Here is a 26,240-nt window from a genome sequence, read left to right on the forward strand (position 1 = left end):
ACATCAAACACATGCAGCGACGCTAAATTTCCACTCCTCGACTACGTCCCCCTCGAACCTTACTCACTCCTCTCCACAGCATACTTTTCCGGAGAAAGCAACATACCCGGCCTCATGTATTCCACTTGGCCACTAATATAATCGGAGTTTTGAAGTTTCCATTTCTGCGGATTCGCTAAAAGAGAGCAATTGGGTTCCGCGAGTCTGGGCGAAGAGCGTCGTTGGAGAAACGAAGACTGGTCAATATGGAAACCACAACTCGAAGAGTATTTTATACGGCTTTCTTCAATGTCAATAAGAGTCTCCAGTGTCTGCGGACGCCCATGGGCGGCGGTACGAGGTTTGCTACAAGGGCGATGAGCACGACGCGCTGTCTCCGAGCCAAACCGCCGCCGGCAAAGAAAGCGCAAAAGAAGCCACTGGACTATAAGTACGTCCTAAGATATCCTATCGTCAATTACCAACGCTGAACATGAATGCTAACGATGTTGCACCTAGGCCATCAAGCAGAAGGCCCCCGCCGCGCCCCTCAGCACCACCCCCAATTCCGCCCAAACCACACACCAATCCCCTCCGCTACCGAACCATCCCAATTGTATTCGGCGGCATCACGCTCTTCTCCCTCTCAGCCTACATCGCGTACCTCTGCATATCCCTATCCAAAACCCCCTCTCATCCCGTTCCCACCGACCCAGCGCAGCAATCCGATGTCTCGCACCGCTACGACGATATCGCCAAGACATTCGATGCCTCTGTTGACTGGACGGAGTCGCTTATGGGTCTGGTGAAGCTGAGAAAACGGCTTGCGAAAGAGGCGAAGGGGGATGTGCTGGAGGTTAGTGTTGGGACAGGGAGAAATTTGGAGTTTTACAACTTCGATGGAAGTGCTAGCGTGAAAGGAAAGGAAGGTGGTGGGGGAAAGGTGGAGAGCTTTACTGCTGTGGATAAGAGTGCTGAAATGGTCGAAGTGGCCCGTGAGAAATTTGGAAAATTGCGTCCTGATTCCAAGCCAGGAGGTGTTAAGGTGAGGTGGGTAGTCGGTGATGCCTCTTCACCCGCTCAAATCCCCCCAGCGCCCAACCAAAAAGATGGAAAATACGACACTGTCCTGCAAACGATGGGCCTTTGTTCCGTCACTGATCCTATCGCCTTCCTGAAGCATCTAGGCGAGATCGTCAAACCTGGCGAAGGCAGGATTTTATTGCTGGAGCATGGGCGGGGGAAATGGAGTTGGCTGAATGATATCCTGGATAAGTTTGCCGAGGGGCATGCGAGGGAGTTTGGGTGCTGGTGGAATCGGGATTTGGAGGGTATTGTGAAGGAGTCGGGATTGGAGGTTGTGCGGTTTGAGACGTGGCATGGGGGGACGACGGCTTGGGTGGAGTTGAGGAAGGGGAAATGTGACGGAGGAAATGTGAAAGAGGCGGGGAAGGAGAAGAAGTCTGACGGGGGAAAGAAGGGGTGGTGGTGATGGCTTCGTCGATCACGTCAGCTCACGAATCACCTTCACAACAGAACCGCGATTGAAGCGTATATGAAACATATCGCCACTCGGCATATATCCTGCGATTGAAATCGAAGACTCTAGGTAGTCACCGCAACATGTCGGCTACCAAGGCTGATCGACGGACAGACAATGCATTCGCGACCGCTCTTTGTCCAAAATGTTACGTATCCCAGGGAAAATGCGAGACCAAATTGCCGCAGAATGGCGAAGCAAAGGACGATTCTAGAACGTGCAACAACAAGCCTATATGTCGAATCATATCTTGGGGTAGTCCACTCTAGGCATGTTGTCAATTCCACCGCACCATTTTGTCTGTTATTCAACTGCTCACTTCCTTTTCACTCTACGTCGTTCCCCGTCTGCTTGTTTTATGCTGAGTCACAAAACTGAAGATGCTAGTCTCAAATCCACGTTAGTGCATTGTTCGGAAATATACTTACCGCCCGCTTGTCTAATTTCATAACTTTTAACAAAGATGTGGACAATTCTGGTTTAGTGCCTGCCGTTTCTTTGTTAAACCTACCTCCTCCCTTCTTCCCTCTAGTGTTTAACAATATTATTGTTTCAAGCAAACAAGTCTCTCCTATTAAGAAAGATGAGAGAGAGCTCGTTGCTGTTCAGAAGGAAAGAATAGTTTAATTATTCATAGCTATAAATGCTACACGTAGCGGATGGCAATTCTGCCGTTCTATTTCTTTTACCTTTCCCTGAAATCCACGTCACGGGATCACAGAGAGCCCAACAAGAACCCTCAGTCACGATTTCGGGATACAGGCCCCATTGCCAACACCATCATTCCCAATAAGTTCAACCTCTGCTTTTATCATGGCTTACCAGGATATATTTGGGGAAGCCGGAAGTGAACCATTAACTGAGGACGACTACACATCCCTGACATCGGGGGGAATGCTGACGGACAACGTTCTGAGATTGGCAGTTCTCTACCTGTCTCCCGCAGTGCAGCCGACCAATTGCGTGGCTTTAGACCCGAGCTTTCTAAACCAATTTGAGCACCGTCTCGTACAATACCGTCAAGAATTCGCTGATTCTGCACCTCCTGGGGGAGACAACCAAAAAGATTGCTACGTTCTGATGCCGTATCTTATCTATAATGGCAGTTCGCTCCACGGGCATTGGGTATTGGTCATTGCTCAGCCCGCCCCCAACACCTGGACAATCTTGGACTCCTTGAACATGGTGTATTATTACAGGAACAAGCGGCGCTTAATCGCAGAACTGGTGGTCAGCGTGCTCGATATGTGGTGGCCTCGTACGCTTGACAATCCTGCCTGGATATTCGAGGCAAGCGACTGCACCCACCAAGGCGTGACTCTAAACTGTGGAATCCACACAGTGGAGAACATGTTTTCCCTGATGAGTGGCTATGATCCACGTACCACGTACGTTGATGGAACTGCTAGGCGGCAGGAATACCTAGAATTCTTTTCCGCGCTGGACGGGAGGACCACCACGGGGGTTAGGACCAGCCAACCAAAGGCGTCGTTTCCGAATTGGGGCCCGGAAGTTCAGATGACGACGCCGCCCGATGATAGGAACTCCTGGAAACCGAACGTCCCTCAGCAACCCAAAGTACTTTCCCCTTCCCCTTCTCCTGGATTGGTTCCCACTTGGCTAAAACCTGAGCAACCCAAAACACTTTCTCATTCTGCTAGATGGGCTCCATATTGGAAACCTGAGCAACCCAAAACACATCCTCCCTTTTCTAAACGGGTTCCACCTATACAAGCGTTGTCACCTATACAAGCGGTGCCACCTATACAAGCAGGGTCACCTATACAAGTGACGCTACCTCTACTAGCGAAGCCACCTTTTCGAGCGGCGCCATCTATACTGGCGAAGCCACCTATACAAATATGCCCACATAAACAAGCGGAGCCGCCTAAGCCAGCTGCTGCGTGGCTCAGTCCCTCGCAGAGCATCAAAGCCAACGACGGATCTCAACCAACTGAAGAAACCGAAACTTCAAAGTTTGTTGCTGAAATGTGGCGGTATTTGGAGGAAAATAACCTCGGGCTTCCATCCCAAGCGTCTAAATTTTCTAGTCTCGGGCAGAACACAAACCCCGAGTGGGGATTCCAACCGCCTGCAAGTTCCGAGAATCCCAACCCAGCTTTGGCGCATGGCTGCCCCGTATGTGATGCGCTAGCCCCACCTATTCCATGGGAGTTGGGTGTGCATAGTGCGAAATGTCTCCTTCGACGATCCTAGTTATATGGAGTTAGTTAGAGTTTCATACCACTTTGCTACAGTCTCCTCTCCTATTATTCTCCTTTTTGCCCTTTGCTTAATTGCTTTGGGCGTATATTGGTTCGATTTTAAATATTGAGCGAGATTCGGGCGGTAAGCTTTTCATTAAATAGTATTAATATACTCGGGTACGCAAGGCGTGTATCAAGTTTCAAGGTAGAATATTATATCAGTTATGTGACTAACCTAGACACAAGTAGTCTTGGGCCTTTCACACCTCCGCGTTTATTTAACTTGCGTTGCACAATTAGCAATTCGTCCTTTGCAATATCGATCAATATCACCTCCATTATTCCATCTACGGCGCTCTTTTGCCACCCGTACTCCGTACCTGAAGCAATAGTTTGTGGAGGGCTAATTCACGTATCAACGTTATCCCAGCTATGAATTCTACAAAATGCGGACTAACCCCTTCGTAGGGAGTAAAACTCGTCGTAGTACGGCGCCGCACTGCCATACAGAATGAAACTAAACAGGATCCAAGTGGGAGCGAAAAGAAGCACACTTGCAATTTCAATCACGTCGTCCTCTTGTATTTGTTTCACAATTTAGCGATGTTTTTAACTGTGGCGAGTCAAGTGAACACTTGCACAGCAATTACTACCCATCAGCCTTAATATACAAAGAGTCATAACAATAAATAAATATTACAATGCTCATATTCCTGCTCATGCTGTAATAGACCTCTCATGATCCTCCTCTAATGCAGTCCGGCTAGTTGCAATGACTAATATTGTAGCACCTCTTAGTCTTAGTCTACTGGTGGTTTTCCGTGTCCCTAATTTATGACACCAAACAAAAGATTTGGTGCTCAATTCTAATCAATAATCGTACCGCGGGAATCGTTTGGATTGATATCTTTAGTACTTTTACTTTGCAAGTCAAGATCTTGGGCGAATTTGGTGTAAAACTCTTTCCGCTAGAAATATCAGGCACCTGCGGCCATTACCCAGATATAAATCCGATATCGCGCGAATATCTGATTGAAATTGAGATATTCAAGTCCCGTAGATATCTCAATTCCGGTGAGATATTCACACGACTTGAATATCTCAATTTCGGTCAGATATAGAGAATACTGTGGGCGGGCAAAGGCTTAGTGGAGGTCTAGGAATAGCTCTACTTTGCGGCTGGCCGGATATTCGAATAATAGAGCATAGCACTATACGCCGACTATCTAGATTATATAGAAATAGTATAGAATCTCGATCTTAGAGACGTATATATAGGTAATGGCTATAGGTGCCTAATATTTCTAGCGAAAAGAGTTGTACACTAAATTCGCCTAATCATACGCTATATCAGGGGCGTTTATCGTGTACTCTTTAAATTCTGGTAGGTGCCTATGTGTCGTAGCCTGAAATTGCAGGCGCTCATACTAAGCGAGAAGGAAAAATAGGGGTAGGGGTTTGGAGGATCAACGATGCGAAATAATTTGGGCAAGTCATCGATTTGAAACTATAAATAACTTTCGACCCCAATATTTAGATAGTTAGAACTATTTATATGACGTTAAAAGTAGGAGGCGAAGTTGGAAACTTCAAACCCCATTTTGAAATGAGTTCAATGCTTCACAACCGCTATACGTAATGATAGTACGAAAACAATTATATAAACGGATTCATTAGAGGCATAAAAAACCCAAATAAGATGGTAACGGAAGTTTCCTGTAGCTTTTTGTATCAAGTGACAAGTGAGAGCGAGGCGGGGTTGCTAGCTTACTCTTCTTGGCATTTCTTACGATCTGACGCCTCTGAGCGGCTTATGAATGTTTCGGCACCCACGGTATGTTTTAAGTTCGAAGAGATTACCACCAACTCCCGAATCACTTAGGATGTTATTCATGCTGAGTCCGGATCTGCAGTGTTAACCTGATTGGGGCTGTACTTCGTGCGTGGCTGGTTTGTGGTACTTACGCCGTCCGCGTGGTTACGGCGCCTCGTGTGTAACATCAGTAGCCATCGCTACCTTTTGTAAGCAAGCCACATATGCTGTGAATCAACGAATATCCCCTGGATTTCTGTCAGCTCGGGGTCTTTGATACGCTATTCGGAATATATTAATTCTTATTCGTTTTATTGTTTTCTGCAAGTATCCAACTAGCATTCCTGCACTGGTTCAGTTCAGTTGGTCATAAGAACAAGCCGTTTTTGCCATGGATTATTTTCATCTCATACATTCATAAACAATAGGCTGAGAGTCCAGAGCCATCATCTGCCACGTCAGGATTATGGTCAGCCTCCTCGGATAGCCGGAGCAGGTGAGGAATTCCAATACCCTGGGGAGATCTTCAACTGGCTGACCCGGCAGGTCGGGGCTACATTTAATCAACGACCTCGTGGGTATTAATTGCAATGATTTACATGCCTTGCATATACCCCTACTTACGATGGGGAGAATCCCGCTGGTTAAGGCCTCTGCCACAATGCAATAACCGATTTTGAAACGTAGGCGGCGGTGGCTCAAGTCTCCGGAGATGCACCGGGGAGACCGGGTTACTACGTCGACCTGCTTTGAGCTCTCCCTCCTCAATCTCCACATACGAGAGTCTCTTAGTATTACTGTACCTGTACTATCATGGTCATTAACTTACCAACGCGAGGACGCAGCATCAGAATTTTGCAAGTGTATGAACTTGAATTGTTTTGAAAAGTTAACTTCTATAGGCAAGCTAATCTTGAATATTCTTCAAAAATATTGTCGGATTTATTTGCAGAAGAGTTTTTCAGCTGGTCTTAACTCATAAAATGCGACTTCACCATCGTTTAACTATTCTTACGCCACCAATGATACGAAAATGGACTTACGAGCTTCTTCGAGTGTCCCATGAACCTTTCATAGTCAGCCTTACGAAGTGATTGTGTAACATAGCTAGAGGTCTTCCTGCGGCCGTTATGCACACTGCCTCTTCTAATGCTTTCTCAGGTAAGACATGACTTTGGGACTATCCCCTGACTTCTCAGAGATCCTCTCACAGTCGCTAAAAGCTCCTCAGGTGGTATAGAAGACCGTCAGATATAACTCGAAGTTTGGTAACTGCCCATGAACGCTACCAATACAACATCAAGTGGCTCTAGCTCTTAGTAGACAGATGACCTACCAGTCACTACGTGGAAATACGCTAGGGGGATTGCCTCTACTGAGTCGTGGCTATTTCATGAATCATGATTGGATTTCATCCATGTCGAACAGCATTGAGAACTGAGATAGAAACGCCCCGAAGCTATGAAACTCGCTTTACGCAGCCTGGAGATCTGGGTAGACTTTTGATTTAGGGGTAACCAATACAGACTAAATTTTGGTATCGACATAGCGGAATCTATCTCCATGCAATGGAGGGTTCATATTCCTAAGGGCGGGGTTACCATTCATCTACTGGTGCCTATGGAACATCCATGTTTCAACTCCATGGTTTTAATGGTTTCCTCCTTGATCCAAGTTCTGAGGGATGTGTAAGAGCTTCCAAACTCTTCCTCTAGCCCAGGTGGTGTGCCACAAGGCTGCCTCACAGCCCGTCTCTCGCCAGCTATAAAGATCCCCCCATTCTCCTCCAATTTTTCTCATCATCAATCATCAATCAACACTCTCACCACTCACAGCAATCGCAACACACTCAGCTCCAAACCCAATCCACACTTTCAATTCAATAACTCTCCAAGTCAAATTTAACAACCCACCAAAAACACCTTCAAAATGCAATTCACCACCTTCATCTACACCGCCATCATGGCTGCCACCAGCATCAGCGCACTTCCCAACATCGAAGCCCGTCAAGCAGATGTTATTGGAAGGGCCGACGTCTACCCACGCACTGGCTGCCAACCACGTTTTAACCCCTCTGTGCCCCAACTTGGTCTTACTGCTGGGGGCATCTGCAACCAGTTCCCAGCCCCCTCTGTTGCCGTCAACGTCACAGCTCTCAACAACGGCTGCACCCGTAAGCTTCCTTCCCCTCATTCATTCAAGCCCCAGAGTCGAAGCTAGCACTATTAGCAAAAGAAAGGCCAAAAGGCTAACTAGAGGGGTGTAATATAGTCCTGCTATTCACAGACTCTGGTTGCGCCAGCAGCTCGTAAGTGATTTCCGAGCCCAAGAATCTCATAGTTTGGAAACTATAGACATCTCCCGAGTGTGTTTACTCTTGGGAGTAAATCTGTAACTACTCGGGAGGCATTATCTTAATTCCCTGCTACCTAATTAGACAATTACTGACTCCACATTTTCCTAGTGTCATCACGCTTCCCACCCCAGGGACACCGGCGGGTGGTCTCAATCAGTGCGAGGAAGGCGCCCCCGGTATTCACTCCTACAAGGCGACTTGCGCATAAATGGAACAGATGTGGCGTGGTATGGAGTAGACAGACAAGCAGTCGGATCCGTGGTGATATGGGTGCTGGATATGATCTATTCAACATAGATATTTTGGGCACTCGGCTTGGTGATTCAAGTTTTCCTGTATTTTCGAAGACTTTCTTTTCAATTTGACTATTTTGAGCGAAATATATCTACTGGAGGACGTGACGCTATGCTTATAATTCTCTGTGAGACCTGTAAATTTTGCGGCTATAACCTCTTGCAGTTAATTCATTGCCGACTCCTTGTTTGTTTCTTGACCTCGCTTGATTTGGCAGTTTCCTTGGATTAATAATTGATTCTAGCAACACTTAGGACTTATTTTCTATAGGAAATTAGGATATTTTATTTTCTCGCTCGGCCCAGCAGTGGGTCCCCGAACTCAGTCATACCATTGAATTTTGGCCAGCACACTATATAGTGGTTTGGACTGTGTCAGCTTATTGTTCTACTACATGGATAAGAGAACAGAAAATTTTGGCATTTATATATTCCACGCTAGCATAAACCATGAAATATCCTGAATTATGAACTTTATGCTTTCGAAAGAGCGAATAATTCTTCGTGTTTTAAGTTTGGCGGATAGCCAATTGCCCACTCACTTGGTATACAAGTGTAGCTCTTCGGGCCCCACTTTGGGCTATGTGCCTGTCTAATATCTAATATCTAATATGATACTGAAAAACGTTACTTAGTTCTGCTGAAGTTGTGCCCTTAAATGCACGGGTCAGGTGACGTTAGAGGCTGTGTATATACCTAGGTAGTGTATTCTTGGGCGACTTTGGTGTAAAACGCTTTTCGCTAGTATTATAAGGCCTAACGGCTATTACCTAGATATAAATCTGATATCGTATAAATATCTTACTAGAATTGAGGTATTCAAGTTATATGAATATCTTACTAGAATTGAGGTATTCAACTCGTATAAATATCTAACCGAAATTAAGATATTTACGCTATCTATTATTATCCTTCTAAATCTCGTGCCGTTTGATAGAACCTAGACAAGTAGCCCCATTATCCTATATGACCACTCTGCTGAGCCCTCCATTCGAGAAATGCTTGCAGAGTTGGGGGAGAAGGAAATTGCCCTTTACCACAAACGCATGGCCTCCTCCTTCAATACCAGAAAGCTGACCGTCAGGCGCAAAGAGATCGCTGGCGAACATCTGGAGGATGCCCTCTTGGAGATGGATATGTGCTTGCGGTGTGTGAATGACTTTGCGGTTCATCCTTCCCTAATTTGTATCCGGTGCCCCTCTAGCACGGACGAAAAGTGTTTCGAGTGCGTTGGGAAGTCGAAATCTTGTGATAAGGTAGGTTTTTCTATTTTCTCTGGATAAACGCCGGCTAACTTGGTTTTAGATCCCCTTTGAACTTCGTGAGGAGGCCCAGCTCATGCAGAGAATGGCCCGGCGATTCTTGAACGGCAAGATTAACTCAATTGTACTGTGGAACACCTAGTACTCTTTTGACCTCGCTAGACAGAGGCTGGATGCTAAGTACAAGAAGGAATTTGCTCAGGCATTAAAACATCCCTATCTCCCTATTGTTCGTGCACTAGATTAGATCCGGAATGATAATAACAACAATAGAATCTCTCTTGAAGCCCGTCTCGTTCGCCAAGCGGAAATCACCAACAACCTACTGCCTGTCGTCTAGACTATGGCCAGCAGTTTGGAGCGCTTAACTAATCACTTCCTCAACATTGTTTTGCCGCCTTGCGACCCCTCACTTCGCCAGCTTCCATCCGGATAAGCCATCTGCCAAGCCGTCTACCGACTGTGAAGGTACTTAAAAGGGAACGTATCGTTTATAAAACAATTATAGTCAAACTTCTACCAAAGAATAATTCCGGGAGGAGAAAAAATATTCCTGTAAGAGAGGTACTTCTATAAAAGAAAACACGTAATAAGCTTACTAAAGCCGAGGTTAGTAAAATTTAGATGTTTCAAACTCCGTAATAGAATAATTACCTTCTAGTTACAAAACTTCTTCTACGATAGTACAGTATTACCAAATAAATGTATTGTAAATTTTCATTAATAAGAAGGTGCCTAAGTTTATATAGAAATATAGCGCCATGCAGTGGTATCAGGTCAATATCTATACCACCCAAGGTACGGCATATTTAATTATCTAGCAATTGGGCGTGATTGGCTGATTACGGACATAATAAGCACAGTATTGGTAATTCCCCGTGTTAAAGAACCAACTATATCAATAATCAACTCTAAGTAGCTTCCTAATTTGGCCAGGATGAAAACTTCTGGCTATCTACTTCATACTGGCTAAACGACTATACATGTTCTTTACGAGGAAACCACTAGAAGGGAAGCAGCTGATCGATGTTGTTGGAATGATTTGAAGATCAACGTTAAGAAATTGTGGCTAATGTCCGGCATGAACCGTCTGACCTGCGTGACGCCATGAGCCACAGGATGCAAGGTTTCCCCACCGAACTTCCGCAGTTGGCTAATACTTTAATTAGCCGTAGGTATTTGAACGTTTCTTATGGATACTTCATTGGTTTAATATCTTTATATATCAAAATTCAATCTCCATCTTCCGGCTCTTGCGATATTGACTCCGGAAGCCGGAAGCCCTTGGCAATTTATTTCAGGTTACACAAATGGAACGGGTGGTTATAAAACACCTTCATGATCCGGGCAAAATTAATCCGTACTAAGTGTGGCACCTCTCCTCCCAATTCGTCCACAATGAAACCTCAAGTCATTACTTCTATCATTTGTTTGGTTACGACGGCGGTAGGTCATGGGGGTGTATGCTCTTATACTATCGACGGCGTCCAATATAAGGGGTAATACCAATCGTTTACCTTGACTTTTAAAATAACTACTTAACAATGCTAGAAACCTATGGCATATTGAAGGCCTGACTGGCGAACCCCTGCCTGACCCTCCTGCTATTCCAAGCATCCAAAGGCGTTGGGATTACATGCCAATCCTGGACCCAACCAGCTCAAACATGACCTGCAACTACGATGGAACCGCCACACCATCCTCTCTCCACGCTCCTATCGAAGCAGGTAGCAACATCACAGCACATTGGGACAACTTCATGCCAAACGTCTGGCCCGATGGCTGGCACCACGCTGATGGGCCACTATTTGCGTATATGGCTGCATGCCCAGGTGACTCCTGTGAAGGTTTTGATGGCAGCGGCGCTGTATGGTTTAAGATCAACCAGTTGGGTTTAAAACCTGATGCCCAGGATCTTCGCGGCCCGTGGATACAGGGGGATCTTCTCCTATCCGGCAATCGGGTTCCTCCTGGATATACTGTCACGATCCCCAAGAACCTTAAGCCAGGGAAGTATCTGATTAGACATGAAATCATCATGGTGGCGAGCATACCAGCACAGATCTACCCCGACTGTGCGCAGTTGACCGTCACCGGGGAGGGGACAATGTTTCCAGATCATGACTATCTAGTCAGCTTTCCAGGAGCGTATTCCGCTACAGGTAAGGTGGATTCACTCTTAATACACGTCTGGTATAGAGACTGATAACTTACCTGAAAATAGATCCAGGAATCGCCATGGCAGATTGGGTGGTATGTATACACTCTGAACATATTATTTCTTGACCCAAACGTTTGGCTTTTCTCGGTGGAATATAACTAACCTCGACAAATCATAGATGACGGGTGGTGGTAGCCCTATAAAACCTGAGTGGAAAACCACGGTTAGTCCTCGAAATTTCTCAACGTATCTATAACATGCTGACCAGAAAGGACTATCCATTTCCGGGACCTGCTGTATGGACTGGAGAATAGGAATTTTCATGATTATCTCTAATTTGAGCAGGTTATGACCTTTACTATTACATATGCTACTTATTGGTATAAGGGTGTCTATTATTTTTGAAGAATCAATGATCAGGATCGTATGCTGTAGACTCATCGTTGGAAAGAAATGGATCGTTTGTGCCGTTGCAAGTCTCTTGGGCAATAAGCACTTAAAACCTTGACCGCACGGTCTACCTGACCTTTCCTGATTTTTTGGCTGTACCTTTAGTTCAAAATGCTGCAAACATATACACATTCACTTTATTATTAGTAGAGTATTTGAAGGCTTTGGGCTACTTGATATAATGTGCACACGACAAGGATCGGGACATGAATGACGGGGTAGAGTCGGAAATTGAGAAGTTCCGAGCTTAATGGTACGGCTAAATTTAGTAGATTTTAAGACTGACAATATGTGATATCCACCTGCTACCCGAAAAAAAAGGCTCTTGAGATAGAAGTGTGTGCTGGAAATTCTGGGCCATGTTATGGATTATCGAGTCCTTATCGAGTCCTGACCGAGTTTGGGAATTATCTGCTCGCTATTATTGTCAAAGAGTTCTATCCAGATGTGACCTAGAAGGCATACCGCCTAGTAAGTAGCAAGTAATAATGGAGAATAGTGTAATAAGTGACATCAGTACTAACTTCAAGTTAGTAGTGCCATTTAAGAGTGATGGAGGGAGACCATCTGAGTACTCCTGCAATACGAATACGAACGCAGTGTGATACGAATACGATATACATTACAATTTAACTAGTCATGTGACCGACCAGCTAATCATCTGGCTGCTTTAGGCCGTGAGATATTTTACCCCTGAGATAACCGAACCTCCCCAAAAACTCCCCTTGGAGAAACCTCCCTCCACCTTGCTCCGTCAGACGTGACATCAACCTTCAATGGCTATTGCGCTTGCACTCTTCAAGCGCAAGAGCGTCGGCTCGCCGTGGTTTCCGTCCGGTATTTCAAGAAAAAGCTCGGGGGACTAGTATTTTACCCGTTCACCCGCTTATTTTACCCCATTGCTATATTGGCTCTTCGGCTTCAACCCGCCAATGACCTAGACCGGGGACAACCTCTCCGTCTTGGAGCGAGTAATAAAATAATATCCAGCAGCCACATGACCGGTGATAGACTGATCGGGATGACGGCCACGTTTTCGAATCGAAACAAGCTTTGGGATGCGGGAATCGAAGGGCCGCGTGTATATTGCGATCTCAAAAAGGGAAGGACATATTCTCTGAAGCCCATGGGCCGGTCATACGGCTGGTACTATAAGCATCTTTATAATGACCATCTGCCACCTACCTTGTCATAGGCACTTGCGATAACTCTGCATTTTGAACATTCAACTTCCTCCGCTTTAAAGTCACCATGATGAAATCTGCTCTTCTATCTGTTGTTGTAGCACTCGCAGCTCAGCAAGTTTCTGGTCATGCCACATTCCAACAGCTCTGGGTTGATGGTGTGGATCAGATATGTAGCCTACTTCAACTATTTTAACGCGTTGGCTAACTCTAGACTTACCAGTCAACCTGTGTGCGCCTGCCTTCTTCAAACTCACCGGTGACCGATGTATCGGGCACCGCTGTTCGATGTAACGGGCGAGGTGGTGTGCCAGGCAAGTGCCCTGTGGTGGCGGGGCAGACGGTGACAGTAGAAATGCATCAGGTACAATTCAAACTCCCGTGCTGATAGGTGAACATAAGATCCTGACAAAATTGTAGCAAAATGGTGATCGATCATGCGGCAGCGAAGCCATCGGTGGTGCCCACTACGGACCTTTAATGGTGTACTTATCTAAAGTCTCGGATGCCTCAACGGCAGATGGCTCCTCCGGCTGGTTCAAGATATTCCAAGATTCATGGTCGCCGGTATGGAGTCACGGAATGAATTCCTTTATCGGATTTTGCTAACTTCTCTGTCTAATAGAAATCGGGTGCAGGTTCTGGAGATGATGACAACTGGGGTACTAAAGATTTAAACACTTGCTGTGGGAGGATGAATGTAAAGATACCTTCAGATGTTGCAGCTGGAGACTATCTCCTCAGAGCCGAGGTCATTGCTTTGCATACCGCCGCTTCAAGCGGAGGAGCTCAGTTTTACATGAGCTGCTGTATGTCTGACTCCTTTCACCTGGCGCTGTCTACTTGCCGCTATCTCACTCCTGCTAATCATTCTCTGGCTAGATCAACTCACGATAACCGGAGGCGGTTCAGCTAGCCCAGCTTTGGTTCAATTTCCAGGTGCATATAAAGCATCGGATCCCGGAATCATGGTCAATATTCACGCGGCTCTCAACACATACGTCGCGCCTGGCCCAACAGTTGTCGCAGGAGGAACCACCAAATCCGCTGGAGCTGCCTGCGTTGGGGTTGAAGCTGGAAAGTCAACAGGGCCTGCTGTCACTCAGACTGCGACGGCATCCCCACCGACCAACACAGGTGGTGGCTCCACCCCAGGAGATGGGGGGTGCACAGCTGTGAAATATCAACAATGTGGTGGTGACACGTACACAGGTTGTACCACTTGTGAGGTAGGTTCTTCCCGCCCCCGCTCTGTATTCCTTCGCTATTTTTTTAAAAATCTATTACTTCCTCCCCGGTGAGGGCGAATATGCTCGAAATATTGTATGCCTTAACGGCCAAAATACTCCCCTGTAGCCTCCATTAGTTAAGACGAATTGGAAAACCTACTAACGAGAATCCTAAATAGTCGGGCACCAAATGTTCTCCAGTTTCCCCACCCTACTACTCGCAATGTGTCTGAACTGGGGCCTCGGGCCAGACGAAGAAATTTAATTGAAAAGTATATGTCCAAATTGTTCATCAAATCGCGAATCCGATTTGGATGTATTTGGGCGATGGATCTCGTAGCTAATTAGGTAGCACACCATGTATATATGAACGCTCACTTATCAAATTTGATATAGTTACCTGTAGCATTTGCTTTCAACGAAGGTTGTATGACAAATCGAGAAGTTTCTCTGCATTCTTCATGGTATCCACAGCGCTGCTAATCAAGGGGTACTGGCGAAACTGAAACTAAAACGGTCGCGGCACCAAAAGCCTTGCTACACTATTGCGGTTTAACTCATGCTATTACAGCTTCTACTTTGGATTCACGCCACAAAGTGACAGGCGAAGGCTGCGAGGTATAATCATAACGTCGTTACTTTAAATATTTATACAATTGGATTCAAATACAGGTGGTAAATTTCAAACCAGTTGATTCAATCACCCAATTTTAAGTTTTTGTCAATACTCCAAACCCAAGATCGCCCAATCACATGTTACCTTGTGTCTTTCCCAATCTAAATTCATACCCAAGAAAGAATTGACCGCTCATGAATGCCTGCGCCTAGAGATTTTGCTTTGCGAGAAAGGCGTTTATGCCGCGGCGGCCTTTGCTCCCTTCTTGCCTTTCTTTCCAGTAGCGGCGGTCTGTGAGTTTGGTTAGCTGCGTGTTGTGCTGGATGGGATTAGGTAACTTACGGCTGCGGCGGCATTGGCGCCGGCAACTGCGGTCTAGAGGCTAAGTTAGCATATGTAGAGAACCTGCGGAGGTTGGCACTTACTCCTGCCGCGGCAGCGTCGACAGCAGATTGTGCTTCAGCGGCGGCCTTTTCACCGTTAGTTACAGTTACTGTTCTGAGCTATAGGGGTACAAACAGCAATTCCCTTAGCTCCATTTGATGCAGCTGGGTTGACACCCTATTTTGGTCATTAGCTAGCTATTTTCGAGTACTATATGCTGACGAAAACTTACCTCCGCAGGAGCCTGAGTAGCGGCAGCGGCAGCAGCAGCAGCGGATTTAGCGCCCTTCTTTCCCTTCTTTGCCTGCCATACGTTTTCAGTCTCGAGATCTATCATGTTGCTTCGTGGAACTTACAGCAGTTGCAGCAGTTGCAGCAGCAGCATCTGCGGAAGCAGCAGCAGCGGCCTTTTTGCCCTTCTTGGCCTGTCATGTTTTTAGTCTCGAGATCTATCATGTTGCTTCGTGGGACTTACAGCAGTTGCAGCAGCAGCATCTGCGGAAGCAGCAGCAGCGGCCTTTTTGCCCTTCTTGGCCTGTCATGTTTTTAGTCGAGTTCCATCATGTTTCTCTCCATGAAACTTACGGCGGTCGCAGCGTCGGCGCCAGTTGCAGCAGCAGCGGCCTTAGCCTTCTTGGCCTTTTTAGCCTTCTTGGCCTGCCATATGTTTTCAGCCTCGAGATCTATCATGTTGCTTCGTGGAACTTACAGCAGTTGCAGCAGCAGCACCATCTGCAGCACCGGCCGCGGCAGCCTTCTTCTGTTTGCGGACCTTAAGAAGTTGGGGAACATCGCGGCGAAGGTTTCCAATCTTGAGGCCTGTCAGTTGCTCAATAACGTTACTTATGTCAGCGGCTCCATTGTTTGAGGCACCGTTGTTGGATGCACCGTTGTTGGATGCACCGTTGTTGGATGCAGCGTTGTTGGCTGCTGCACCATTTGCATTACCATTGGCAGCCTCTCCCTAGTTCTTGTTAATAATAATTGCTCCATTTTAGATCTCTCAAACCCTTACCTTGTTCTTCTTGCCGGCGGCACCATTCCCATTACCAGCAGCGTTTGCAGTCCCGTTGGCTGCGGCTGCGTTTTCAGCACCCTGTTATTAGTCAGTGGTTGTTCGCGATTCGTAAAGTCTGGCTAAGGATCAGCCGACCTTGGCTTTGCCCTTCCCCTTCTTGCCAGCCGCGGCGGCAGTTCCATTTGCAGCGGCTGCCCCTTCGGCTACGGCAGTTTGGTTTGCGGCTGCTGCATTGGCACCTTTTTTACCCTGAATCCTGTCAACATCGCCCCTAATCTAATATGTTTCTGTTCAACTGACCTTGCCCTTCTTTCCATTAGCGGCGGCAGTTCCATTTGCAGCGGCTGCCCCTTCGGCTACGGCAGTTTGGTTTGCGGCTGCTGCATTGGCAGCTGCTTGCCCCTGAAATACGGTCAACACCACGTTAGCAACTTAGGCCAAGCAACTCACCTTGTTCTTCTTCCCCTTCTTTGCTGCATTTGCGTCAGCAGCATTTGCATCGGCCGCATTGGCATTAGCAGCATTTGCATTAGCCTCATTTGCATTAGCCTCATTTGCATTTGCTGCATTGGCAGCTGCCTGCCCCTGAAGTACAGTCAACACCACGCTAGCAACTTAGGCCATTTTAACTCACCTTGTTCTTCTTTCCATTCTGTGCTTCATTTGCATCAGCTACATTTTGAGCGGATGCAACTTGAGCTCCCCGGTTTTGGCCGGCTCCACCGAGTTGGATCACTTCGATAGCTGGGTTTGGTGCTCGAGCTGTGAGGTCATCTATCCTTGTAGGAAGGGCAAGGCCGGAGACCGAACTGGTCGAAATGGCGAGTAAAGAGAGAATGGATGCGAGGTTCTTCATGATGAAAATGTGTAAAAAGATAAACAATGAGCGTCAAGCTGCTGAAATATATGGAAGCGAAAGAATACAACTATGAGCACAGCTAAGTCATGTTAGTCAAATCGTGTATATGTGTTTCTCGGATCAACTTACCTCAGTTTAGAATAGAAATAAGAATGACCTGCAAACAGATAAGCAGAAGGGGATGGAGATCGGAAATGGATTATGCGGCCTTGGCCCAGATCTTATATCCAGGCCAGACATGGTCTGTTCTGATCACCTGATCCGCAGCATCGGTGATAGACAGGAGAAGGTGATGAAACGATGGGATTCTGGAACCTCGTGCTTAACCCGTCTGATCTCCATGTCAGAGCAGATGTTGTTTTCTTCTCGAAGAGGGAAAGGCAGCCACCAATAGAGAGGAGAGGAGAGGGCACGCATGAAGGGTGTGCAGCGCATGGCGCTACACCCGCCGAGAATAACAATCGAGAATGAAAATCTAGACTACAACCGCTGGAACGGAGATACTAGGGACGAGCGAGGCGACAGTGACATGCTTGTACGCATCCCAAGGGTCCCGGCGGCGATGAAGCTTTGAGGCAGGCAAGAAGATGCGCGGGATGTTACAGAACAAGCGGCTCTTCGAAACAAAGCACTACTGGGCGTGGTGTAGTTGGGAGAGAGCGAGTTTGCTTCTAGAGACAGAAAGGGTTAGAGGCAGGCGGGAAGTGGGTGTTTCCGGTCTCTCGGGCCCTTCGGATGGCGGCTTGACCGGGCCTCTCGACCCTGGCTTCAAACCTTGGCGAAACGTCGCTCATACACTTCATAGACTCCCTCCGCAAAATACAAAACAAACGCTCCCACAGAGACCGACGATCATAGGCCTAGAGCATCGCTGACAACAGATGGGTCGAGTTGACCTCACATATGCTCCACCGGGCAGTGGCCAGCCTGCTTACACCAGCCTCCTGCGATTTTGGGCCAATTCCGGTGCCAGGCCCTCCCTCCCAGAGTCCCAGCTTCGGAGAATCGCGTTCCACTTGCGAATTGGGCGTTTCTTTAGACTCCGAGTCTCTCTCCCTCGGGTTTTCCACATGTCTTCGTTGCTGAGGGCGCCTGCCGGGGATCTTGGCTTTGAGAGCTATCGGGGAGTAGTATTTGGTTTTCGGAAGTGCAGCGTCAAGATTACAGCTATGTATGGCGCATTCGGACAACAATTTGCTGCATCTCCCTTGGTTGTCGTCCCTCATGTACCAATCCTATGAATCCCTTCAATATTATGGTTTTACTACATCCATTTTACAATCTAGCCCACAGGATACAGCATGTCACTGCCAAGCCGGTCCTCCCCCATTCTGCGGCATTGGGATCTTTAGATGGGGACAACTTTATTTCTTGGTGGGTAAAAGTGCAAGATCTACCTGCCAAGTCCCAGGAGCCTGCTATTCAGAAGGGTGCCCAGGACGTTAGGACCTGATGTCTTTTGGTAGGGCTAGATCTGCGCTAGAAGGCGCAGCACCGAAACTTCCCAGAAGCTGAGGCATTTCTTGTAAAACCGGATGCCAAGCATTTGCTGGGGGAGAAAATCAAACCGCTAAACCAGGCCGACTTGCAGGCATTTCTACCTGGTATTGGGTTGTGAATCATACTTGGCACTCTTTGCAGGCGGGTAACGGATTTCCCCAGAGAAGGCTTAGTCGGGGAATCTCCAAGTTTGATCGGCGAACCGCCAAGCGCATACTTGCACTATTCTTGCTCGCCTCGACCAGCTGTAACACGGAGACTATGCCGAAGCGCTCTGTTATGTGAGCTTCTCATGGCGTGATGGGAAGTTTGGAAGACGAAGGGATCACTCGCTTTCATTTCCTCAACTGGTTGCTTCCGCCGGGCAATCGGCTGTATTGTTGCGAAGAAAACGATTTATATTTAGACAAGCACCACGGAACTATCATGGCAATAGCTTGGAGCAAAGCAAAAGTTGCCAAAGCCCACATTTCTCCGACTTCAGAACCTCAGGGTGTCTCCTTTAGTAGCAGCCAGACATAGCTTCTGGAGCGAGTTACTCCTGTTGCACAGAAGCGCATGGGAAAGTGGGAAGTGGGAAGTGTCGATCCTCCAAGTGCGATGGGCAGAAATCCAGATATTGAGCAAAATGCGGGTTGAACAGAGACATGTAAATGCAGAACTTCAAGGTTCTTAACAGCCTTAAAGTGCACTGTAGGTAACCGTTCTACTCGAATAATAAGTTCTGGGCATACCTAGCGGCTGTGTTTCTCATACTACACTTCGGGGTGCCAATTACCAAGAAGTGAGCTAGAGCTTCATCGCTTGTATTTGGTCAAGAACATACTGTACAGCGGGAGCGCTCCAGTCTATTGTCATCGTAAAGCTTCTCCTTTGCCCCGGGGGTCCGTCGTCCCGGTGAGTTGGATGAATTCGATAGCTGACTCGGAAAGTGGTCTGTTTATACCTAGAGGGTAATGTGCAACGTTTCGATAGATAGTACAATGTGCAACTGTGACCCTACAGTAAGGTTACTGGATCATAATACAATACCGGTAGAAGCGGTATGTACTGTACATGTACATGTACTGTACTGTACGTCGCGCAAGACACGAGAACGTCGTGGAGAAGCGTCGGATGTCAAACCGGCCGAGTTCGGCGCCGCCCGAGTTGTTTATGCATAAGCACAAATATTATCGTATTATTTGTTTGGTGTTGTTGAGGTTTTATACGGGTTTATGTTGAGAATACTTGGGTACGAGTCCGTAAAGCCGAGGTTGGAAGGCGGAGGACGAGAACGGTTGTCGCTTAGAATCGGTCGAGCGCTGGTTGGTCACTGCAGTGCTGGCAAGCCGTTGCCCAACTTACGCCATCGCGTTCTGCGGTCATCGGTCATTGTGCATTTTCCGGTGCCGGACAAGAAACTCAGCACTCAGCGCGACCTCAAATTGTGCTTCCCGTCGATCCCCCAAGATAATGCGGTGTCTACAACCTCCAAGATGGTGTCTTCCAGGTCTGCAATTACATGTCTACAGCACACTCTGGTGAGACGTCACCCCGCCAGAGTGCTGCCGTCCTCGCAACAGCTGCACCGGTGCTTCCAGGGTTCGACGAGCTCGCTCCGACCCCGCGCAAACCTTCCAAGTACCAGAACTCTTGGTCAACAGCGCCTTTTTTCCGTATCTGCGCGTCGGAGGTTTGCAGATCCTAGCGAGACGTTTGACCCAAACTCAATTGACCGAGAGAGCGATGAGGTCGATGTATGCATAATAGGAGGAGGTAGGCGTGGAACCCCGGGGAAAAAGTTACTTCACAGCAAGCATGTCTAATATATGCAGGCCCTGCTGGACTCAGCGCTGCGATTCGGTTAAAACAACTCGCCAACGAAGCTGGCAATGAAGATTTCCGAGTCCTTCTACTGGAGAAAGCCGGCGAAATCGGGGCGCATATTCTTTCGGGGGCCGTCATCGAGCCCAGAGCTATCAACGAGCTAATACCGGACTGGCTGTCCGAAGACAACGAGAACAGATTTGAGGATGTCACACCCGTCAAAGCGGATAAGATGCGGTTTCTAACCAAGTCGAGCACCATCCCCATCCCTGCCCCGCCGCAGATGCACAACGATGGCAATTACATCATCAGCTTGAACCAATTTACGAAGTGGCTGGGAGAGCGCGCAGAGGAGATTGGCGTCGAAGTCTACCCAGGATTTGCCGCCTCGGAAGTTCTATATAAGCCAGACGGGTCGGTGAAGGGCGTGGCAACCAATGATCTAGGCATCTCCAGGAAAGGGACACGAAAGGATAGCTTCGAGAGGGGCATGGAATTCCACGCCAGAATTACGCTATTTGCAGAGGGTTGCCATGGAAGTCTTACCAAGCAAGTTATAAAAAAGTTCGACCTTCGGAGGGACAGCCAGCCCCAAACTTATGGTCTTGGATTGAAGGAGGTCTGGGAGGTACAGCCGGAAAAGTTCAACAAGGGACAGGTAGTCCATTCCCTGGGCTACCCATTACCTGCGGACACATATGGTGGTGGTTGGATGTATCATTTTGGTGAAAATTTTGTCAGTATCGGCTTAGTCGTTGGGCTCGACTATCCCAATCCTTGGCTCTCACCGTATGACGAATTCCAAAAGATGAAGCACCATCCTCTCTACAAGACTGTCCTCGAGGGAGGCAAATGTATCTCATATGGTGCGCGAGCCTTAAATGAGGGAGGCTTTCAATCGATACCAAAGGTATCATTCCCGGGTGGTGCCCTCATCGGCGACACCGCAGGATTCCTCAACGTACCAAAAATCAAAGGCACTCACACCGCCATGAAATCCGGAATGCTCGCCGCGGAAGCAACATGGACGGCACTTGGCAACGCGGATCAAGGAACCGTCTTCCTATACGACTACGAAGATAAACTCCGCAAATCATTCATCTGGAAAGAGCTCAAAGAAGTCCGCAACATGCGACCCTCCTTCCACAGCCCTCTGAAGCTCTACGGCGGTATCATGTACTCTGGGCTCGAAGCATTTGTCCTGAAAGGCAAAGTTCCCTGGACCCTCAAGCATAAAGAGCCCGACTACGCCGCTACGAAGACCGCAGACCAGTGCAAAAAGATTGTGTACGAGAAGCCTGATGGAAAAATTAGCTTTGATATCCTAACCAGCGTCAGCCGCACTGGCACGAACCACGAGGAGGACCAGCCTGTCCATTTGAAGGTCAAGGATTGGGATAAGCATGCCCAGGAGGAGTGGCCTTTGTACAAGGGTATTGAGAATCGCTTCTGTCCCGCCGGGGTATATGAATATGTTGAGGATGAGACGAAGGATATTGGTGTCAGATTCCAGATTAATGCACAGAAGTAAGTTATTTCTGCCCCTGTAGATATTTATGGGCTGCGGCTGACGAGTGGAAAGTTGCATCCATTGCAAGACGTGCGACATTAAGGTTCCCAATCAAGGTACGTTCTTCAATTGCAACAGGTCTTGGGATATGCTAATGAGTAACAGGAATCAATTGGACCACACCTCAAGGTGGAGAGGGACCAAAATATTTCATGACATAGTAAAGTCTGCGGAGGCCATATGTTGTAATTTTAACTCAAAAAATAGAATAGCAGATATAAATACCCTACATTAGAATGGAGCAATCACCAAAACCGGCCCCGGACCTTTCTGAATAGGAGGCCACCACAAACTCTTCTATAATATATTTTAACTCCTAACCTGCACTAAAAGCAAGGAAGGCCCCTGGAGACCTACTTTATATTTTCTCCCCTGCTATGTCCTTCCCCAAATATGCAGGAGACGCTTCGTTCAGCATAAATCCCCGCCCTTGCAGACAACTGCACATCAATATATATGCTGGCACATTAGTTGCCGTCAACCGGACCTGTTGATAATAGGGACTTGTAATACCGAGAGCGCTTGTGTTCAGGTACGTTGAAACGTATCCCAGCTCCGGTTCCGCAATCGGGCTGAAATACGGCCATGTGAAGACCGTCTGCTTTTGGATAACATCCACATGAATTCGACAGGTTGGATTCCTTGGAAATTTAGAGCTATATGTAAGTGCTCGTTCTCGCTCGATTTCACTTATAAAAAGTGGAGCCTGCACATCAACCTCATTCGCATATGGTGTTACTACGGTGCTACTTACCAGGAGCTTGGAACTTGTTGGACTGTGGAGCAATTGAGAGGAGAAATTAATTGTTGAATTACCCAATCATAAAAGGTAATAGTCAACATTATATATTCTATTATTGAATTCCTGTTTGCGGCCCAGGACATATGTACTGTCGGCGAGCCGGACAAAATATACGCGTCCAGGACGCTAGGCACGATGTCTTCAACATAGTTTAGATGGGTGGTCCAGCGACCTTGAAAGGATGGGCCTCGGTGTTAAAGACGAATTGGTTGACACCATTATGCTCAACTTGCCAGACGTTATCCTATTTAGCTCTATTAGTAAGTTGACATGGAGCGAGGCGTTGGAGATGAGCCTTACCGGAGAATGAATCAAGTAGCTATACTTCAGCACCTCAGCAAACAGGAAACTATCCTGGAAATCATTAAACCCCCCGCCTTTGGGAGCGTTAACATTTTTCAGCTCTGCAAAGCCACTTCCCGTGCGTGCAGTGGAATTAATCGCAACAAAGGCATTCCACGCCCAATCTCTGTACTTCTGATCACCGGTTGCTCGGTAGGCATAATAGAAGCTCTCTATCACCTCGGGGCGAAGCACGTAAGATGAATCGGTGATGAAGAAACCAGATTTTGCGAAAAAGTCGGCTTGATCCGCGGGGGGTTGTGGGTTGCGCGAATCTTTGGGGTCGGTGTCTTTAGTCACCCAGCGAAAGCTTTCGGGGCCGATACCTGTCACGGTGCTGCTGTAAGTGTCTTCGCACCCATCAACTAGCGCGATACCAAAATCGATGTACTTTTGTTCCTTCAGTACCAGGCCTCCGAGAATAAAGCTTCCGCCATCAAAGCACGCCACTGTTCGAACGTAAGTATGCAGCTGCGGGAATAGGGCTGGTGTGCTTACGATGCTGAGATTGATAGATGAGCTTTTTGCCATCGTACATGGCCATGAATGTCAGTTCTGGTCGAGAAGATGGATGACTGGCAAGCTGAGCGATGCTCGAGTCCGCTGCAGCAACCCAACGGTCCTTGTATGACTCAAATCTAGTCGTATCGTAGACGTACATCTTGATTAGATACTCGTAAAAGCTATCAGCTCCGCCGACCCATCCTCCAAACGCATCTTCAAACTGGCCGGTTTTAATATTGATGTTCATGCCTACAAGTCCTGGCCAAGGTTCCGAGCTGGCTGGTTTTGGTGCTAGGAGATAAGATTCGCCTTTCTGCGATAGTTTAGAGAAAGTCTTGTTGCCCGTCAGGTCTCCAAGGCGAGTCCACTCAAGTACAAGCGTTCCAGTAGTTGCGAGGCCGTTTGTAGTTCCGCCGCCGGTTCTTGATGGGTTAAAGTAGAGGCTATTGGTAGGAACGCCCGACTCCGTGTCGAAAGCGAACGCCAAATTACTACCAAGCCGTTCTGCTTGGGCGAGAATTGCTTCAACAGCAGTGGCATTTGAGGCAAGGTTTGACAATGGCCCCTTCAGTAAATCGTACCCTGCTAAATTTAGTACTGGAATGGCTTAGGAGCTAACCAAAATACCTGAAAGAAGCCCTCCTAAATATCTAATAGTGGTCTCAAAAAGCGAGATCTCGTCGGCAGTCTCATCAAAATTGATAGTTGGGATGTACTCTAGAATAGTGTCTACTATCTCTGGGATTTGCATTACAAGCGCTGTACTGAAAGCATCTACCGCGCTCGCGCCCCAGCCATTCCTAGCCATATATTAGTTTCGAATAAAGTTTTGGCACATGGTTGAAAGCACCTCGAATCACCGTAACCGTTGGACACTGGATGCAACTCATCATGGCCCATGGCATATTTGTGATACCCATCCCAAGCAAACGTAAATGCTTCCTTGACTGCATCTGCTCTCTCGCGGTTCAGTGTATGATTATCTGGGCGGCTCTGAGTATCTCTGCGATGAGGAATAGCAACAACATTGGATGCAAGAAGGGCCAGCACGGGCACAGCAAGAATTGATTGCGAGAAATACATGGCGACCTCAAAACTTAAAATTATGCTCTAAAATGAGGAGTGCTGTGCTGTATGTTCAGCTATCTGTCCGGCCTGGTATTGAGAACAGGTAGACGAGAGACTGGCCAGCCGACCAGTCCAGTCTCATGGGGCAGTTTAGGATGACTATATACTCGGCCTCATGCCCATGCCTTGTCTCTACTTCTCCCATGCTTGCATTGATCTTGATCACACCGGACTCCAATAGTAGTACTCACTCTGGATGGTTCGGTCCGGATTATTATTACCGACGATGGGCATCCCCGGCGCCGGAGACCTACCCTGAGCCTGAGTCTGGGCAATACATTTCAACTGCTTCCCTGGCGGCGACGGAGGGAGGGAGGGGGAGGCATATGAGGTGCATGCATGCCAGCCATTATGGATTCCTCGGCGGTTTTCTGGCAGGACCTAAGCGGGGTGAGAGGGAGGGTTTCTAGGGTTTGGTTTTGTTCCATGAAGTGTTGTGTTGTGATCACCAGGGGCGATCATCATTGAACTTCCCCATGTGTAAAGTCCGTGACCAGGGCGGAGGAGGCGGGCCATGGTCGAGAGAGGCAGGTCCAGCCAGCCAGGTAACGTTGTAGATGCGATGCATCGCGACTCCACGAGGGGCTATATTATACACAGTCAAGCTTGCAGTGTCGAGTTCTTTTTCGCGCCTTTGTTGGAATTGTTGTTGCGAGTCCATGTACATGTGCGGAGTATAGTAGTTGCGGACAACTGGAGAACTGGCTGCGTCCGTGGCACCAGCCACCTATTTAGCCTCTTCGCTTGATGATCCCCTAATCCCATTGCAGCTTAGCGTATCCCTGAAATGTCAATGTTCCGGAGTCGGGCATGGTCACGTGTTATTGCCCAGTACCACGACAAGTTCTTTGTCCGATCCGATCCGATCAATCACCAGTGAACCTCCCACCTCCCACCTCTAACCTCTACTAGCCAACCTTCAACTTCAATTTTAACTTCAAGCCCCCCATAGGCTGGCGTTCCCATTGCCTCTTCGTTTCGCCCGCCATCGTCAGCGCTTGTTAACTCCCCAACACGCGGCCAAGTTGCTCCAGGATTCGGACAGAGAACTCGTGCATTGCACATGGGATACCCGGCGCGTTGCCTGCAATCGTCAAGGGGTAAATGCCACCAGATATCCGAGACAGCACTTTTATATAGCGTTTCTTGCGCCGTGTGCCGCAGAATTGGCTGGAGAGGCTTCTGCACATGTCATTCGCCGTGCTGGCGATGGCCTGAAGGCATGTTTCGTTGT

General features: G+C 47.7%; 8 protein-coding genes across 8 annotated transcripts; 6 read left to right on the forward strand and 2 right to left on the reverse strand.

The window, feature by feature from the left end:
- Positions 1–245: 245 nt before the first annotated feature.
- BP5553_02017 (uncharacterized protein) lies at positions 246–1,471 on the forward strand (the record flags this gene model as incomplete). The annotated part of the gene is made up of 2 exons (XM_032010640.1): positions 246–430; positions 499–1,471. The coding sequence occupies 2 exons, from the start codon at positions 246–248 to the stop codon at positions 1,469–1,471; spliced, it is 1,158 nt and encodes a 385-aa protein (XP_031874694.1).
- An 861-nt stretch (positions 1,472–2,332) lies between these two features.
- On the forward strand, positions 2,333–3,736 carry BP5553_02018 (uncharacterized protein; the record flags this gene model as incomplete). The annotated part of the gene is made up of 1 exon (XM_032010641.1): positions 2,333–3,736. One exon carries the CDS (start codon positions 2,333–2,335, stop codon positions 3,734–3,736), a length of 1,404 nt encoding a protein of 467 aa, XP_031874695.1.
- Positions 3,737–7,468: 3,732 nt separating this feature from the next.
- On the forward strand, positions 7,469–8,103 carry BP5553_02019 (uncharacterized protein; the record flags this gene model as incomplete). The annotated part of the gene is made up of 3 exons (XM_032010642.1): positions 7,469–7,712; positions 7,811–7,847; positions 8,004–8,103. 3 exons carry the CDS (start codon positions 7,469–7,471, stop codon positions 8,101–8,103), a joined length of 381 nt encoding a protein of 126 aa, XP_031874696.1.
- A 2,745-nt stretch (positions 8,104–10,848) lies between these two features.
- On the forward strand, positions 10,849–11,925 carry BP5553_02020 (Uncharacterized protein; the record flags this gene model as incomplete). Its single annotated transcript, XM_032010643.1, has 5 exons — positions 10,849–10,949; positions 11,002–11,612; positions 11,675–11,703; positions 11,790–11,834; positions 11,884–11,925. The coding sequence occupies 5 exons, from the start codon at positions 10,849–10,851 to the stop codon at positions 11,923–11,925; spliced, it is 828 nt and encodes a 275-aa protein (XP_031874697.1).
- A 1,387-nt stretch (positions 11,926–13,312) lies between these two features.
- BP5553_02021 (Uncharacterized protein) lies at positions 13,313–14,707 on the forward strand (the record flags this gene model as incomplete). The annotated part of the gene is made up of 6 exons (XM_032010644.1): positions 13,313–13,405; positions 13,469–13,609; positions 13,666–13,812; positions 13,871–14,054; positions 14,128–14,474; positions 14,654–14,707. The coding sequence occupies 6 exons, from the start codon at positions 13,313–13,315 to the stop codon at positions 14,705–14,707; spliced, it is 966 nt and encodes a 321-aa protein (XP_031874698.1).
- Positions 14,708–15,327: 620 nt separating this feature from the next.
- Positions 15,328–17,348, reverse strand: BP5553_02022 (uncharacterized protein; the record flags this gene model as incomplete). The annotated part of the gene is made up of 14 exons (XM_032010645.1): positions 15,328–15,381; positions 15,433–15,465; positions 15,516–15,560; positions 15,610–15,651; positions 15,707–15,778; positions 15,831–15,899; positions 15,950–16,009; positions 16,060–16,131; positions 16,184–16,438; positions 16,490–16,570; positions 16,628–16,741; positions 16,793–16,894; positions 16,943–17,077; positions 17,127–17,348. 14 exons carry the CDS (start codon positions 17,346–17,348, stop codon positions 15,328–15,330), a joined length of 1,356 nt encoding a protein of 451 aa, XP_031874699.1.
- Positions 17,349–20,329: 2,981 nt separating this feature from the next.
- Positions 20,330–22,391, forward strand: BP5553_02023 (FAD protein; the record flags this gene model as incomplete). Its single annotated transcript, XM_032010646.1, has 4 exons — positions 20,330–20,609; positions 20,669–22,187; positions 22,243–22,286; positions 22,336–22,391. The coding sequence occupies 4 exons, from the start codon at positions 20,330–20,332 to the stop codon at positions 22,389–22,391; spliced, it is 1,899 nt and encodes a 632-aa protein (XP_031874700.1).
- Positions 22,392–23,183: 792 nt separating this feature from the next.
- BP5553_02024 (alpha-1,2-Mannosidase) lies at positions 23,184–24,961 on the reverse strand (the record flags this gene model as incomplete). Its single annotated transcript, XM_032010647.1, has 5 exons — positions 23,184–23,276; positions 23,333–23,823; positions 23,873–24,460; positions 24,506–24,678; positions 24,729–24,961. 5 exons carry the CDS (start codon positions 24,959–24,961, stop codon positions 23,184–23,186), a joined length of 1,578 nt encoding a protein of 525 aa, XP_031874701.1.
- Between the last annotated feature and the right edge of the window lie 1,279 nt (positions 24,962–26,240).

Source organism: Venustampulla echinocandica (genome assembly GCF_003357145.1).
Source record: "Venustampulla echinocandica strain BP 5553 chromosome Unknown scaffold_0, whole genome shotgun sequence".
NCBI classification, from domain to species: Eukaryota; Fungi; Ascomycota; class Leotiomycetes; order Helotiales; family Pleuroascaceae; genus Venustampulla; species Venustampulla echinocandica.